The sequence below is a fragment of the Heteronotia binoei genome, chromosome 2 (assembly GCF_032191835.1).
Source record: "Heteronotia binoei isolate CCM8104 ecotype False Entrance Well chromosome 2, APGP_CSIRO_Hbin_v1, whole genome shotgun sequence".
Taxonomy (NCBI): domain Eukaryota; kingdom Metazoa; phylum Chordata; class Lepidosauria; order Squamata; family Gekkonidae; genus Heteronotia; species Heteronotia binoei.
The window spans coordinates 2,991,021-3,003,618 of NC_083224.1; the positions used below are offsets into that span (position 1 = coordinate 2,991,021).

Sequence of the window (12,598 nt, forward strand, 5' to 3'; positions counted from 1 at the left end):
AATCTTCTGGAATGGCCTTGGGTCAGCCATAGCTCTGGCAGAGCTGTCCTTGAAAGGGCAGCTGCTGGGAGAGCTCTCTCAGCCCCACCCACCTCACAAGGTGTCTGTTGTGGGGGGAGAAGATAGAGGAGACTGTGAGCCAGTCTGAAACTCTGAATCAGAGAGAAGGGCGGGGTATAAATCTGCGGTCTTCTTCTTTTGCCTGGCAACAGGGCCAAAGCTCCTACTTTTAACTACCTAGCATCGCCATGAGGGTGTGCATGACCCCAAGGAACAGAGGCGTGCGGCCCCCGTGGCCCCGATCGAGTGCGCTCAGGACGTCTTGAATCACGTCGCCCACCAAAGGCAGCACGTTGGCGTCCGAGTGTCGGAGCATGGCTTCCAAGACCTGCGTGGCATGGGGTTCCTGAGCCAGACGACGCAGATGCAAGGAAATCCCGTCCACCAGGTAGTCGGCATTCTGGCAGATGAGCTCCGGGACGGAGCCATACCCGCAGGCCTGGCAGATGTCCTCCACAGTCCCCACGGCCACCTGGCTGACCAGCAGGGTGCCGTCCCCAGCCTTTTCCAGGACAGGGTACAGGACGGAGATCAAGAGCTCGCGGAAGTCCTTCTCGAGCGCCAAAGCGGAGAGGCCGACTCCTTCCAGCTGGATACAAACCTGCCAGACATTGCTGCTCAGGGAACGGACCAGGGGTCTGGGAGTCAAAGCAGAAGGAAGCTGGCCGCACTCTGCAGATGGGACAGCGAGGAGCCCGGAATGTTGCGTGGCGGGTTCCTCCCCTTCGGGTCCCTCCCCTTCGAGACCGGTGGCCAAATGCCAGTTGGCTGGGTCCACGTATTCCTCCAACACGGAAGCCACCACCTCCTTGAGTTCCTCTTTGCTCGGTGCCGTTTCCCGCTCGCGGAGGACGTCCACGTTCAAGCCCGCTGCTCCGACCAGCAGCTCGTTGACCACCATGGCCGCCTGCTTCCGGTACGCGGCCGACTCCCGGTAGAGCGCCATGAAGTGGTCCACGAGCAGATAGAGGTCCCCGTAATAGCCAAGGATTCGGACCACCTGCCGCAGCAGGAAGAACACCCGGTCCTCCGCGAAGAAGCGGAAGCACTTCCGGGGGCTGCTGCCCTGACGGAGGCGCTCGGTCCAACTCCCGGGCGGCTCCCGGGAGCCTTCCGGGCCCCGCCAGCGCCTTTCCTCCACGATCTTGACGTCCCTCACATCCAGCTCCAGGACTTGCATTAGTGCTTTGGAGAGGCGCTGGAGATGGGACGCGGAGCGGAGGACGACGTTCACCTCGGGGCCCAAGAGCTTCAGGTACCCCTCGAGCAAGTTCAAGGTTGACAGCTTGCTCCGGTCGTCGTGGGAGCTCATGAGGCGAGGCAGGGCCGCGGCGAGCGAGTGGAGCTCCTCCGAAAGGACGTCCGCCAAGCGCCTGTCCTTGGACCCCACCCCTCGGGCCGCCAGGCGCCCGAGCGCCTCGTTGCTCCGGCTCCGGACCTCGGGGCTCTCGTCGTTCACGAGGCCGACCAAGGCTCTCACCAGCTGGCCCGCTGACCCCGCCAAGGAGCGGATGCACTTGCTCAGAAGGAGAGAGGCCATGTCCGCCAGCTCCTTCCTGGCCTTCCAGTGGGGGTGCGCGGACACCCCGCTCACCACCTTCCGGATCAGGAGGGAGAGTTTGGCTGCGGTGCCGGCCGCCCAGTCGGGGTCTCTGTGCACCAGGAGCTCCTCTATTCGGCAGCCCTGACCCGAGGCCGGCTTCTCTCTCTTCACCGGGATCTGGGCCAGCTGCTCGTCCGCCATCACCGCGCCCAGAGCTCGAGAGAAGACCCTGGTGGCCGAGACGACGACCGCGTGCCCTTGCTTCACATCTCCCGTGATAACCCGGGACAGGGCGATGGAGATGCCAGGGAGGAAAGAAGCAAGGAGGTCCCCGGTACGTCTCTCCTCCTCGCGGTCCATAGTCTCGTGACGCTCCGGGCAGTCACACTGCAGCAGGAGAGCCTGCAAGCAACGCAAGGCGGAGATCTGGACGGCCTTGGCTCTCTCCCATTCTGCTACAGCCAGCAGCAGGGTCACCGCAAAGCCCAAGTGGGGAAGGCCGGAGGGCTGGTAGAGGGTCAAGAGAACGTCCCGGTCGGCCGAATGGAGCAAAGCCTGCAGCGCCCGGATCACGTCCTGCTTCAGTTCCTCGGAGAGCGGGGCCAGCTGGATGGGGGTGGTCGGAGCCCCGAAGCAGAGGCAGAGCTCGGAGAACAGCTCCTGCAGCAAGTCCGCCTTCCTCACACGCGTGGCGGAGAGGACGAAGGCCATGCATTCCACCACCTTCCGGACCAGGCTCTCCCGTTTGGGCCCCGGCGTTTTGAGGGCGAACCTCAGAGGGAAGAGGATGTACTCCTGTAGCTCCTGCAGGGCGAAGTCGCTCACGGATCGCAGCTGCAAACGGAGGCGCTCCGCGTTCTCCGCCGTCTGGGCTTTGGTCAGCTGCACGCACACCGGCCGCAAGGCCCCAAAGGCTTCCTGCGGGGTGTCGAAGACCGCCATGGCCTGGCCTGGCCACCTCCCTCTCTCACGCAGCTTCGGGCCTCATCCTGTGAACGGGCAGAAAAGAGCCCCATGAGCACAGCTCCGTTTAGTCTCTGACCGCTTCCACTGCTCCGTCTAGGCCAGGGGGGGCCAAACTGCGGCTCTTGAAGCCCCCACTGCCCCGTCAGGCAGCTTGGGGAAGGCATTTGTCACTTTAGAGCACTTCGCCAAGCCAGCTGGCAGGTTGCAGAATGCATTTCAAGTTGCTTTCTTTCTAGCTCTCACTTCTTCCCACTCCCCATCTGTTTTCTTTCCTCCCTCCCTCCCGTCAAACATCTGATGTTCATGTCTTGCGGCTCTCAAATATCTGATGTGTATTCTATGGGGCTCTAACATTAAGACTTGGATTTATATCCCGCCCTATACTCTGAGAGTCTCAGAGCAGTCACAATCTCCTTTCCCTTCCTCCCCCACAACAGACACCCTGTGAGGTAGATGAAGATGTTGGATTTATATCCCACCCTCCACTCCGAAGAGTCTCAGAGCGGCTCACAATCTCCTTTCCCTTCCTCCCCCACAACAGACACCCTGTGAGGTAGATGAAGATATTGGATTTATATCCCGCCCTCCACTCCGAAGAGTCTCAGAGCGGCTCACAATCTCCTTTCCCTTCCTCCCCCACAACAGACACCCTGTGAGGTAGATGAAGATATTGGATTTATATCCCGCCCTCCACTCCGAAGAGTCTCAGAGCGGCTCACAATCTCCTTTCCCTTCCTCCCCCACAACAGACACCCTGTGAGGTGGGTGGGGCTGGAGAGGGCTCTCACAGCAGCTGCCCTTTCAAGGACAACCTCTGCCAGACCTATGGCTGACCCAAGGCCATACTAGCAGGTGCAAGTGGAGGAGTGGGGAATCAAACCCGGTTCTCCCAGATAAGAGTCCACATACTTAACCACTACACCACACTGGCTCTCAAAGAGGCTGGATGGCCATCTGACAGCAATGCAGATCCTGTGAATTTAGGGAGCGGTATTTGTGAATTGTGCAGGGGATTGAACTAGATGACCCTGGAGGCCCCTTCCAGCTCTAGGATTCTATGCTTTAACTGGGCTCTCCTTCCTTGGAGGTTTCTAAACAGAGGCTAGATGGCCATCTGACAGCAATGAGGATCCTTTGAATTTAGGGGGAGGGGCTTGTGAGTTCCCTGCATTGCGCAGGGGGTTGGACTAGAGGACCCTGGAGGTCCCTTCCAACTCTAGGATTCTATGCTTTAACTGGGCTCTCCTTCCTGGGAGGTTTTTCAACAGAGGCTGGGTGGCCCTCTGACAGCAATGATAGTCCTGTGGAGTGAGGGGGAGGGGCTTGTGAGTTCCCTGCATTGTTCAGGGAGTTGGACTAGAGGACCCTGGAGGTCCCTTCCAGCTCTAGGATTCTATGCTTTAACTGGGCTCTCCTTCCTTGGAGGTTTTTCAACAGAGGCTAGATGGCCATCTGACAGCAATGAAGATCCTGTGAATTTAGGGGGAGGGGCTTGTGAGTTCCCTGCATTGTGCAGGGGGTTGGACTAGATGACCCTGGAGATCCCTTCCAACTCTATGATATGATTCTATGATTCTCATAACAAAGCGTTTTGCCATAGTCTCCCCCCTCCAAAGCACCCATTTGCTCGTGGGGAAGGGATCTCTTGTAAACCGAAGCCTAATTGCAATTCCAGGAGATCTCCAGTTAGTTTGGCAACTAGGGTTGCACAATCCCCAGGATCCCCCCCGTTTGGAGGCCCTCCTTCCGCTTCAGGGTTATCAGAAAGTGTGGGGGTGGGGGAAAGTCTGCTGGGCACTCCATTATTCTCTATGGAGACCAATTCCCATAGGGTATAAAGGAGAATTGGTCTCTGGATATCGGGGGCTCCAGTGGGGCTGTTTTTTTTTTTTTTTTTAAAAATGGATGCACCAAATTTTCAGCATGGCATCCTCGCCTCGAAACACCCTCCAAGCTTCAAAAGGATTAGACCAAGGGGTCCAATTCTATGAGCCCCGAAAGAAGGTGCTCTTATCCGTCATTATTTCCAATGGAGAGAAGACATTTAAAAGGTGCGCCGTTCCTTGAAATGCGATGGCCAGAACTCCCTTTGGAGTTCAGTGATGCTTGTCACAACCTTGGTTTCCACCTCAATGTCTCCTGGCCCCACCCCCAAAGTCTCCTGGCCCCACCCCCAAAGTCTCCTGGCCCCACCCCCAAAGTCCCCAGATATTTCTTCAATTGGATTTGGCAAGCCTCCTGGCAACGCTGTCTCCAAAGTCTTTCCCAAGAACGTGCCAAGAACGGAGCCCGGGGAGTTCGACGTGCAAAGCAAAAAAAAAAACCACAACAGAGGCAGCGCCCGCCAGAAGAACACGTGTTTCTCCCAGCAGGAAACTTTTCCCGGGCTAGCGCATCCAGACGTGCCGCAGCTTTGCACGCTGCTCCTGCAGGAGTTGCAACGCGGAGCCTCTTCCCCTCTTTGCATGCGGGCCTTTCCCCCCCAACCCCGCTTGCTGCGCGCACCCAAGGGACCGGCACCATCCCAACCAGCCCTTACCTCCTTCCCCAGGCAGGCAAAAGAAGGCAAAAGAACACTACGCAGGCGCAGACGCTCCGAGCGTACCGCGCGTGCGCGGCTGGACGGCGGCGGCCGGCTCGCGCCTCAGAGCCGTTGGCGCATGCGCGGTAGTCACCGCCTCGCGGTCTCTGCTGCTTTTTTCTCCCCCTCCGGCGACCCGTAGCCCGGCGTCCTTTAACCCCTGGCGGCGCCGGCGCGAAGGGCTGGGCGGCCATCTTGTGGCGGCGGTTGGCGGCTGGCGAGGGGAAGGGGGCGCGGAGAGGGCCGGGCTGGCAGCGGGCGGGGCCGGGGCCCTGGGCGGCCTCCCCGCGCCATGTCCTCCTTCTCGGAGTCGGCGCTGGAGCGGAAGCTGTCGGAGCTGAGCAACTCCCAGCAGAGCGTGCAGACCCTCAGCCTGTGGCTCATCCACCACCGCAAGCACGCCGGGCCCATCGTCACCGTCTGGCACCGCGAGCTCCGTAAGGGTGAGGAGGTGGCCGGGCGGGGCAGCCCCGCGGGGGAGGAGCCTCTCGGCCCGGAACGCCAGCAAGGCTGAGCCGTGGCGTAAAGGGCTCTCTCGCGCCTCGTAGCGCTTTCCTCGGGGCCGTATTTCCTGGGCCGAGAGACAAAGGTGTGAGGCAGAGGCTGAAAATGCTGCGGGGGGGGGGGGGAACAATATGAATGCCAGCGTGGCTGAGCCGTGGCGTAAAGGGCTCTCTCGCACCTTGTAGCGCTTTTCTCGGGGCCGTATTTCCTGGGCCGAGACACAAAGGTGTGAGGCAGAGGCTGAAAATGCTGCGGGGGGGGGGGGGAACAATATTAATGCCAGCGTGGCTGAGCCACGGCGTAAAGGAGCTCTCCCACGCCTCGTAGCGCTTTCCTCTGGGGCCATAGTTCCTGGGCCGAGACACAAAGGTGTGAGGCAGAGGCTGAAAATGCTGCGGGGGGAAAGCAATTTGAATGCCAGCATGGCTGAGCCGTGGCATAAAGGGGCTCTCTCGCACCTCGTAGCGCTTTCCTCTGGCGCCGTTTTTCCTGGGCCGAGACACAAAGGTGTGAGGCAGAGGCTGATAATTCTGTGGGGGGGGAAGCAATTTGAATGCCAGCATGGCTGAGCCGCGGCGTAAAGGGGCTCTCTCACGCCTCATAGTGCTTTCCTCTGGGGCCATATTTCCTGGGCCGAGACACAAAGGTGTGAGGCAGAGGCTGATAATGCTGTGGGGGGAAAACAATATGAATGCCAGCGTGGCTGAGCCACAGCGTAAAGGGGCTCTCCCGCGCCTCGTAGTGCTTTCCTCTGGGGCCATAGTTCCTGGGCCGAGACACAAAGGTGTGAGGCAGAGGCTGAAAATGCTGCAGGGGGGAAGCAATTTGAATGCCAGCATGGCTGAGCCGTGGCATAAAGGGGCTCTCTCGCACCTCGTAGCGCTTTCCTCTGGCGCCATTTTTCCTGGGCCGAGACACAAAGGTGTGAGGCAGAGGCTGATAATTCTGTGGGGGGGGGGAAGCAATCTGAATGCCAGCATGGCTGAGTCGCGGCGTAAAGGGGCTCTCTCACGCCTCGTAGCGCTTTCCTCTGGGGCCATAGTTCCTGGGCCGAGACACAAAGGTGTGAGGCAGAGGCTGATAATGCTGTGGGGGGGAAACAATATGAATGCCAGCGTGGCTGAGCTACGGCGTAAAGGGGCTCTCTCACGCCTCGTAGCGCTTTCCTCTGGGGCCATAGTTCCTGGACCGAGACACAAAGGTGTGAGGCAGAGGCTGATAATGCTGTGGGGGGAAAAGCAATTTGAATGCCAGTGTGGCTGAGCCACGGCGTAAAGGGGCTCTCCCGCGCCTCGTAGCGCTTTCCTCTGGGGCCATATTTCCTGGACCGAGACACAAAGGTGTGAGGCAGAGGCTTAAAATGCTGTGGAGGAAAAGCAATTGGAATGCCAGCGTGGCTGAGCCGCGGCGTAAAGGGGCTCTCTCGCGCCTCGTAGCCAGTTTGGTGTAGTGGTTAAGTGTGCGGACTCTTATCTAGGAGAACCGGGTTTGATTCCCCACTCCTCCACTTGCACCTGCTGGAATGGCCTTGGGTCAGCCATAGCTCTGACAGAGGTTGTCCTTGAAAGGGCAGCTGCTGTGAGAGCCCTCTCCAGCCCCACCCACCTCACAGGGTGTCTGTTGTGGGGGAGGAAGGTAAAGGAGATTGTGAGCCGCTCTGAGACTCTTCGGAGTGGAGGGCGGGATATAAATCCAATATCTTCTTCTTCTTCTTCTTCTTCTCCTGGGCCGAGACACAGAGGTGTGAGGAAGAGGCTGAAAATGCTGTGGGGGGAAAGCAATTTGAATGCCAGCATGGTTGAGCTGCGGCGTAAACGGGCTCTCTCGTGCCTCGTAGCGCTTTTCTCTGGGGCCATTTTTCCTGGGCCGAGACACAAAGGTGTGAGGCAGAGACTGAAAATGCTGTGGAGGGAAAGCAATTGGAATGCCAGCATGGCTGAGCCGTGGCGTAAAGGGGCTCTCTCGTGCCTCGTAGCGCTTTCCTCTGGGGCCATATTCCCTGGGCCGAGACACAAAGGTGTGAGGCAGAGGCTTAAAATGCTGTGGGGAAAAGCAATTTGAATGCCAGCGTGGCTGAGCCATGGAGTGAAGGGGCTCTCACACGCCTCGTAGCACTTTCCTCTGGGGTCGTTTTTCCTGGGCCAAGACACAAATGTGTGAGCCAGAGGCTTAAAAAGCTGTGGGGGGAGAAATTTGAATGCCAGCATGGCTGAGCCGTGGCGTAAAGGGGCTCTCTCATGCTGTGTAGCTGCGAGTGGCACCCGGGAGGGCCACCGGAGCAGTTCCTGTAGATCAGGGGTGGCCAACGGTAGCTCTCCAGATTTTTTTTTTTGCCTATAACTCCCATCAGCCCCAGCCATTGGCCAGATGTCTAGAAGGGGAAAGAAACATGGGGTGGATGGAGAGCAACATTCCCTCTATGGTGCAGAGTTTTGTGAGCGAAGATTCCACTTAGTGAGTTACTGGCATTAAAGCGGTGAGTTGCTGCATCAATTAGTTTGCTCTGGGGTCATTTTTCCTGGCCAAGACAAAAATGTGTGAGCCAGGGGCTTAAAAAGCTGTGAGGAAAAAAAACCCAATTAGAATGCCAGCATGGCTGAGCCATGGCGTAAAAGGGACTCTCTCACCCCCTGTAGCTGCGAGTGGCACCTGGGAGGGGCTTCATTCAGCTGATCCTGTGACTGGAGCAGTCCCTGTAGATATGCAGATGTCTAAAAGGGAAAAAAACATGGGGTGCGTGGAGAGCAACGTTCCCTCTATGGTGCAGAGTTTTGTGAGCGAAGATTCTACATAGTGAGTTACTGGCATTAAAGTGGTGAACTATTGCATAAATTAGTTTGCTCTGGGGCCATTTTTCCTGGGCTAAGACAAAAATGTGTGAGCCAGAAGCTTAAAAAGGAGTGAGAAAAAAAAATTAGAATGCCAGCATGGCTGAGCCGCGGTGTAAAGGGGCTCTCTCATGCCTTGTAGCCGCGAGTGGCACCCAGGAGGGGCTTCATTCTGCCGATCCTGCGACCGGAGCACTCCCTGTAGATATATACATATCTAGAAGGGAAAAGAAACATGCGGTACGCGGAGAGCAATGTTCCGTCTATGGTGCAGAGTTTTGTGAGCAAAGATTCTACTTAGCGAGCTATTGGCATTAAAGTGGTGAGCTATTGCATAAATTAGTTTGCTCTGGGGCCATTCTTCCTTGCCTAAGACGAAAATGTGTGAGACAGTCTTAAAAAGCTGTGAGAAAAACAATTGGAATGTCACCGTGGCTGAGCCGCGGTGTAAAGGGACTGCCAAGCAGTTTAGCCACCAGTGGCACTAGCCAGAATAGGGCAATTCATCAAGTTTAAATAATAATAAAAATAATTCCTATAATATGCAGTCTTGCGAGTGAAAACTCTATTTTGTGAGCTACTGGCCATTTCTCCTGTGAGCTGGAGGCCAAACAACTGAGCTAGCTCCTACTAACTCAGCTTAGAGGGAACACTGGTAGTGATCAATGTTCCCTCTAAGCTGCAGAGTCTTGTGAGCAAAAATTCTAATTTGTGAGCTACTGGCATTAAGTTGTGAGCTGCTGCATCAATTACTGTGCTCTGGGGCCATTTTTCCTGGGCTAAGACAGAAATGTGTGAGCGGAGGTTGAAAGACTGCGAGCTAGCTCACCCTAACTCTGCTTAGAAGGATCACTGGTGGAGAGCCTTTTTTGAAAACAGCGGCAAACTGTTGGAGGGTCTGTTCGCGTTGTGCCGGGATCTGCGTATTTGAAAGGAAGGGTTTGCTTTCCAGCGTACAGGTGTTTGCACCCCCCCCTTTTACGCTCTCTCTCTTTTGTATTTTTGCATTTGTGTGTGTGCGCATCTGGAAGTCATAGCGAGCTCCGGTGACTGACCCCTGCTGTGGGCCTGGAGGAGATTCGGAGAGGTGGCAGGGGAAAACTGTGTCCTCCTGACTTCTGGTATTCCAAGGAGGTCTCCCGTCCAAGTCATGACCAGAGTCCCCCCTGCTTAGCTGCTGAGATTTGAGGAGATCGGACTTGCCCCCAGGTCAGGACAGGTGTTTGCCTTTTTTCATCACGCAGTTAGGGTTGCGGGCATGCAGGTGCGGTCTGCGGATTTCCTGGGAATTTCAGCTGATTGCCAGACTACACAGCTCCATTCTCTGTAGGAAATAGCAGCTGCAGGTGGTGGCCTTTATGACGATACGCTTTTGAGATCCCTCCCCAGGCTCCACACCCAAATTTCCAGGAATTTCTTAGCCTGGAGATGCAACCTTATCAGTATTGATAGAATTTTAGCGGGGTTCAGATTTTTAGTGATATTGGTCTAGTTACTGCGTCTCACTCCTATTTGTTGGTTATAGTGTTCTAATCTGTTTTTCGAGGCTCAAGGTACATAAGAACATAAGAGAAGCCATGTTGGATCAGGCCAATGGCCCATCCAGTCCAACACTCTGTGTCACATAAGAACATAAGAGAAGCCCTGTTGGATCAGGCCAAAGGCCCCTCCAGTCCAACACTCTGTGTCACATAAGAACATAAGAGAAGCCCTGTTGGATCAGGCCAAAGGCCCCTCCAGTCCAACACTCTGTGTCACATAAGAACATAAGAGAAGCCATGTTGGATCAGGCCAAAGGCCCCTCCAGTCCAACACTCTGTGTCACATAAGAACATAAGAGAAGCCCTGTTGGATCAGGCCAAAGGCCCCTCCAGTCCAACACTGTGTCACATGAGAACATAAGAGAAGCCATGTTGGATCAGGCCAAAGGCCCCTCCAGTCCAACACTCTGTGTCACATAAGAACATAACAGGAGCCATGTTGGATCAGGCCAATGGCCCATCCAGTCCAACACTCTGTGTCACGTAAGAACATAAGAGAAGCCATGTTGGATCAGGCCAGTGGCCCCTCCAGTCGAACACTCTGTGTCACATAAGAACATAAGAGAAGCCGTGTTGGATCAGGCCAGTGGCCCATCCAGTCCAACACTCTGTGTCACAAAGTGGCCAATATATGTGTGTGTATATACATACACACACACACACACACACACACACATATATATATATACACAGTGGCTAATAGCCACTGATGGACCTCTGCTCCATATTTTTATCCAATCCCCTTTTAAAGCTGGCTATGCTTGTAGCCGCCACCAATTCCTGTGGCAGTGAATTCCACATGTTCATTACCTTTTGGGTGAAGAAGTACTTCCTTTTATCCCTTTTAACCCGACTGCTCAGCAATTTCATCGAATGCCCACGAGTTCTTGTATTGTGAGAAAGGGAGAAAAGTAATTCTTTCTCTACTTTCTCCATCCCATGCATAATTTTATAAACCTCTATTGCCTGTCTTCTCTAGGTCTGAAAGAGCCTCCCGATACCCCTTAGCAGTCCAGTCCAACACTCTGTGTCACATAAGAACATAACAGGAGCCATGTTGGATCAGGCCAGTGGCCCATCCAATCCAACACTCTGTGTCACACAGTGGCCAAATTTTTTTTTTGTATATATATATACACACACACACACACACACACACACACTGTGGCTAATAGCCACTGATGGACCTCTGCTCCATATTTTTATCTAAACCCCTCTTGAAGGTGGCTATGCTTGTGGCCGCCACCACCTCCTGTGGCAGTGAATTCCACATGTTAATCACCCTTTGGGTGAAGAAGGACTTCCTTTTATCCGTTTTAACCTGTCTGCTCAGCAATTTCATCGAATGCCCACGAGTTCTTGTATTGTGAGAAAGGGAGACAAGTACCTCTTTCTCTACTTTCTCCATCCCATGCATTATCTTGTAAACCTCTATCATGTCACCCCGCAGTCGACGTTTCTCCAAGCTAAAGATTCTCAAGCGTTTCAACCTTTGTTCATAGGGAAAGTGTTCCAGCCCTTTAATCATTCTAGTTGCCCTATTCTGGACTTTCTCCAATGCTATAATATCCTTTTTGAGGTGCGGCGACCAGAACTGCACACAGTACTCCAAATGAGACCGCACCATCGATTTATACAGGGGCATTATGATACTGGCTGATTTGTTTTCAATTCCCTTCCTAATAATTCCCAGCATGGTGTTGGCCTTTTTTATTGCAATCACACACTGTCTTGACATTTTCAGTGTGTTCTCTACCACGACCTCAAGATCTCTCTTCTTGGTCAGTCTCTGCCAGTTCACAACTGAGCAATGCAGCGATCTGAGCAATGCAAGGCCGAATGCCTGATAACACCCCGGGGATGTATGTAGTTTTGATACCTTATGTGTGAACGCTCCCCTGCTTCCCCTCCCCGTAGGAATCCCTTTGAAGTGTATCTTAAAACTTGTGTGTCAACGTATTGGTTTCGTTCTTCTCAAGCCACGGCTTGAGCCAAAGTAACGGTCTATCAATAAACGTAGTCTTTGTATCAACATCGACTCATCATTGAATCCGTCTGCTTGACACCTGGGACCGTTCCTTGGTGGTCTCCCTTCGAAATAGTAGCCGAGGCTGAGCCTGTTTAGCTGACGAGATCCAACTAGCCTAGACTATCCAGGTCAGGGCTTAGTTTCATATGAATGTTCACTTACACTGATCTAACGTGGCTTTTCTTACGTTGGGAAGCAAAAGGTCCCAGGTTCAATCCCTGGCATCTCCAAAAAAGGGTCCAGGAAAATAGGTGTGAAAAACCTCACCTTGAGACCCTGGAGAGCCGCTGCCAGTCTGAGAAGACAATACTGACTTTGATGGACCAAGGGTCTGATTCAGTAGAAGGCAGCTTCATATGTTCTTATTCCTGCTCTCCATGGGTATGTAGGGGACAGCTGTTCCTTAATGATGAGAACATGTTTGAGAACATGGGGAGGGACGGTGGCTCAGTGGTAGAGTATCTGCTTGGTAAGCAGAAGGTCCTAGGTTCAATCCCCGGCATCTCCAAAAGGGGTCCAGGAAAATAGGTGTGAAAAACTTCAGCT

The 12,598-nt window shown here is 54.6% G+C and overlaps 2 protein-coding genes across 5 annotated transcripts in view; one reads left to right on the forward strand and one right to left on the reverse strand.

The window, feature by feature from the left end:
- TTI1 (TELO2 interacting protein 1) overlaps positions 1-2,589 on the reverse strand; it is a 33,494-nt gene extending 30,905 nt beyond the window's left edge. Inside the window, exon 1 of the mRNA XM_060263897.1 lies at positions 238-2,589. Within this exon, the coding sequence (XP_060119880.1) occupies positions 238-2,545 (2,308 nt within the window). The 5' untranslated portion in view covers positions 2,546-2,589. The remainder of the gene's footprint in view (positions 1-237) is intronic.
- A 2,780-nt stretch (positions 2,590-5,369) lies between these two features.
- Positions 5,370-12,598, forward strand: part of RPRD1B (regulation of nuclear pre-mRNA domain containing 1B) — an 81,055-nt gene continuing 73,826 nt past the window's right edge. For 2 of the 4 annotated variants that reach the window (XM_060263921.1, XM_060263913.1), the window contains exon 1: positions 5,370-5,593. In XM_060263921.1, the coding sequence (XP_060119904.1) occupies positions 5,443-5,593 (151 nt within the window). In that variant the 5' untranslated portion in view covers positions 5,370-5,442. The remainder of the gene's footprint in view (positions 5,594-12,598) is intronic. The other 2 variants (XM_060263905.1, XM_060263902.1) reach the window with 2 other exon arrangements.